Source organism: Colobus angolensis, unplaced genomic scaffold (genome assembly GCF_000951035.1).
Source record: "Colobus angolensis palliatus isolate OR3802 unplaced genomic scaffold, Cang.pa_1.0 Scaffold396, whole genome shotgun sequence".
Classification (NCBI taxonomy): Eukaryota; Metazoa; Chordata; class Mammalia; order Primates; family Cercopithecidae; genus Colobus; species Colobus angolensis.
This window is the reverse complement of record NW_012117332.1, coordinates 1,256,731-1,259,707: the sequence shown is the minus strand read 5'-3', so window position 1 is coordinate 1,259,707 and position 2,977 is coordinate 1,256,731. Positions and strand designations below refer to the sequence as shown.

Sequence of the window (2,977 nt, the reverse complement as noted above, 5' to 3'; positions counted from 1 at the left end):
GCGCCGCGGGGCTCAGGAACGCCGAGCGCGCGCCGTCGGGGAGGCGGGAACGCGGGCCCGCGGACTTTGCACTTTGAATCCAGAGGAAAATGAATTTTAAAAATCTCCATCGAACGTGCCTTAAAGCTAAAACATTTTGACAGGAGTATTTGAACTTAGTCCAGGATATTTTCCTTTGTCTTTTATAACTTTACAGAGGACCAAAGCAATTCTTGTGTCAGTTTCTTTGCGAAGCCTGTCCCTCCTTCCCTTCATAAGGACTTTTTTGCCTTTCTTTAACGCCCAGGCTTCCTCTTATTCCTACTGTTTTTGTCGCACCTTCCATTGATTTATGTCCCTCCCTTCCCCTCTAAGTACATCAGGGAACCTTTCCACACTATAAATGATATGACTACTGTTTGGGGTTTCTGAGCCCTCATCCGTGTACGTATGTGGCGTTTCCAGGTATGACTGAGTGTGAGAGACGTGTCAGAGACTCTTCAGTCATTTCTTGCTATTGACCAATGCTTCACTGTGCCAAAAGAGAAAAAAAAAAAGTTGGGTTTTGTAATTAAATTATTTATATATTTTTGAAACCTGAATTGAAAATGTTGCAGGCAACGGGCTACAGCTTTATTAGTGGTTCTCTAACTGTGGTCTCCTTGGGCCAAGCAATTTCTTTAAAAAAAAGTTGATTATGTATGTGGGGTGCCAGGACCACTGCCACTTGAAAGCAAGTGTGATTTTTATTTTTAATATTATTTTATTTGTGTCTCTGTACATATTCATGTATAAATTTTATGAAACCCAAGCATAGTGCTTATTTTTTAATAAAACTCACAACTGACTTAACACATTGTGGTGATGGGTTGGAAGTGGAGAGATTTTTATGTCTGTCCCCCGTCCCCCCAAAAAATGGACTTAGGTTTCGGTCTCAAGAAACTTCCTTTGGAGATCAAAGTATTTTCCTGAATAATTCGATAAAGGTATTATAGAATGGGCTTGCAAATTTCCTTGTGAGATACAGTGCTAAACAAATTTCCAGATAGAACTTCCATTCATAGGCTTTTTAAAACTTGAAGACCAATTACTCCTCTAAATAGTCACCTAAGCGTTTCCAGAACAAATGAGAGGGAAGTGTCCCTCTCTTCCCCCAAGAATCCTTCAGCAGGCAAGTTGAGCTCTTAACAAGCCCAGAGTCAAATAGATATTTTCAGGTAAATTGGTTCTGATTTGGGGCTCAAAAAGTTGGAAACTTAATTTTGTCATAAAACTATCTTAACATATCAAAGGTGTCTTCAGGGCAATTTCAAGAGCAATTTAAATGTCACAGTGTTTTTGTCAAAACCATCCACCTTTTTAGGAATGCGTAAGTTCAATTGGGTGTGAACCAATGAGTAGTATTTTTTTCTCTCTTCCCTGTAAAGATTTCACTTGTAAAGATTTCACTTGAAGCGGTGGCAGTGTCCTGCCTGTTTCAATTGCAGTCAAGAGAAAATGCCACCTGGAGACAGGGAGAGACAGTTTCCCATATTACAAATGTAAGGGAGGATTTTCGTCAGTGGTGAACACCTGTTCTTCAGTAGGTTCCTAGGCAATACAGTTTTAACAATGCATGGATTGCAAAATTCTAGAGAGTAATACAAACTGTGGGAAATGCAGAGACTAGAAACAGGCCTCATTGCCATGGCTGCCATTCTTGGGTAGGTGCCATCTCACCCATGACAGGAGGATGATTTGAGCTCTACATATAATGAGGTGGGGAAGGAGGGTGGCGTTTATTTCCGGATGCTCTCTTTTGGCAGGAATGGGAGAGAAACAATCTTCCCTAAGTCCGGTTAACAGATGATGAGTCGACTGATTTGGATTACATCTACTTAGTAGTCATAAAGAGTGATGATAATAATAGGGTTGAATTATGGCAAGAGGTAGACATTTGCACCCACAGGGCCAATAATCAGACCCCAAAATAAACCTGAAACAGACCAGCAACTAGGGGCAGGGGGCGATGGGTTCGCTGGGTAGAAATGATGAGACCTCAACATACTGTTTTCCTCTTCAAAACACATGGAGGAGAGAATGCGGGAGAGCAGGGAGTCAGCCAGCTCTGTCCTTCCCACCTCTGGTTCCAGGGGACCATGCGTCTCCCACAGTGTGCCTCACCCACAGAGGAAAAGTGCAGCCTACTTTAGTATCTTTTTTGTAAAACCACTGTTTTCTTTTCTGCACTAATACGTGAAGACAGTCCTGCAAAGGGAGATTTAAAGTCGCTTCTGATTTATTCGTGTTAACACACAAGCAGCAAAGTGAAAGGCAAAGGTAGTGTTCCAAAAATCACAGCTGTTCCGCCCTCCCCTCAAAAGAAAAAGTAAATCCTTCCTTGCTAATGAACACCCTGGAGTCTGGTAGAATGCTGTCCCCTCCTAGCTTCTGGTCCCCTTCTTTGTTTCCCCAGGGACTGTAAGGGTTTCTAAAAAAGTTGTCAGAGTCGCATGAGTTTTGCACCCCTATTTCATGACCAATTCCAAGCTCAGTATCCCACGGCCAGGACAATCACACTGGGCGGGCGGGGCGGGGGGATTGGAGGCTCCTGGGCTGTTGTCCCCTCCTTGTCCCTCCACACACCCAGCCCTGGGGAGTTTCGGTGTATCGGTGCTGGGCCGGAGGCAGCCCAGAAGGAAAGGCTACGGCACAGCTCCCGTTTTCTCAATGAACACAGAAAGCTGCACAGCTGCTTTTAGTTCAGGCGAAGCTGGAATTCCGCGGAACCGCAGGTCGCGGCAGGCATGCCGGCCTTCGGAGGGGCTGCTCGGTCCGGCTGCAGGATCCTGGCCTCAGGCAGCAGCCTCGCGGTGGCGGTGGCACCTCTCGAGCCCAACAGCTCCTTCCAGCAGCCGCCCAAAAAACTGCATTCCTCGCAGGCACGGGAGGAGGGCTCGGGGCTCACAGTGCCCAGGCCCCCCGGCCTGGCCGCGCCCCCTCTGCCAAGGGCAGGGCT

At 46.1% G+C, this 2,977-nt stretch overlaps 1 protein-coding gene across 1 annotated transcript in view; it reads left to right on the top strand.

The window, feature by feature from the left end:
- FOXQ1 (forkhead box Q1) overlaps window positions 1–2,977 on the top strand; it is a 69,778-nt gene that overhangs the window by 1,119 nt on the left and 65,682 nt on the right. Inside the window, exon 3 of the mRNA XM_011955140.1 lies at window positions 2,609–2,753. Within this exon, the coding sequence (XP_011810530.1) occupies window positions 2,609–2,753 (145 nt within the window). The remainder of the gene's footprint in view (window positions 1–2,608; window positions 2,754–2,977) is intronic.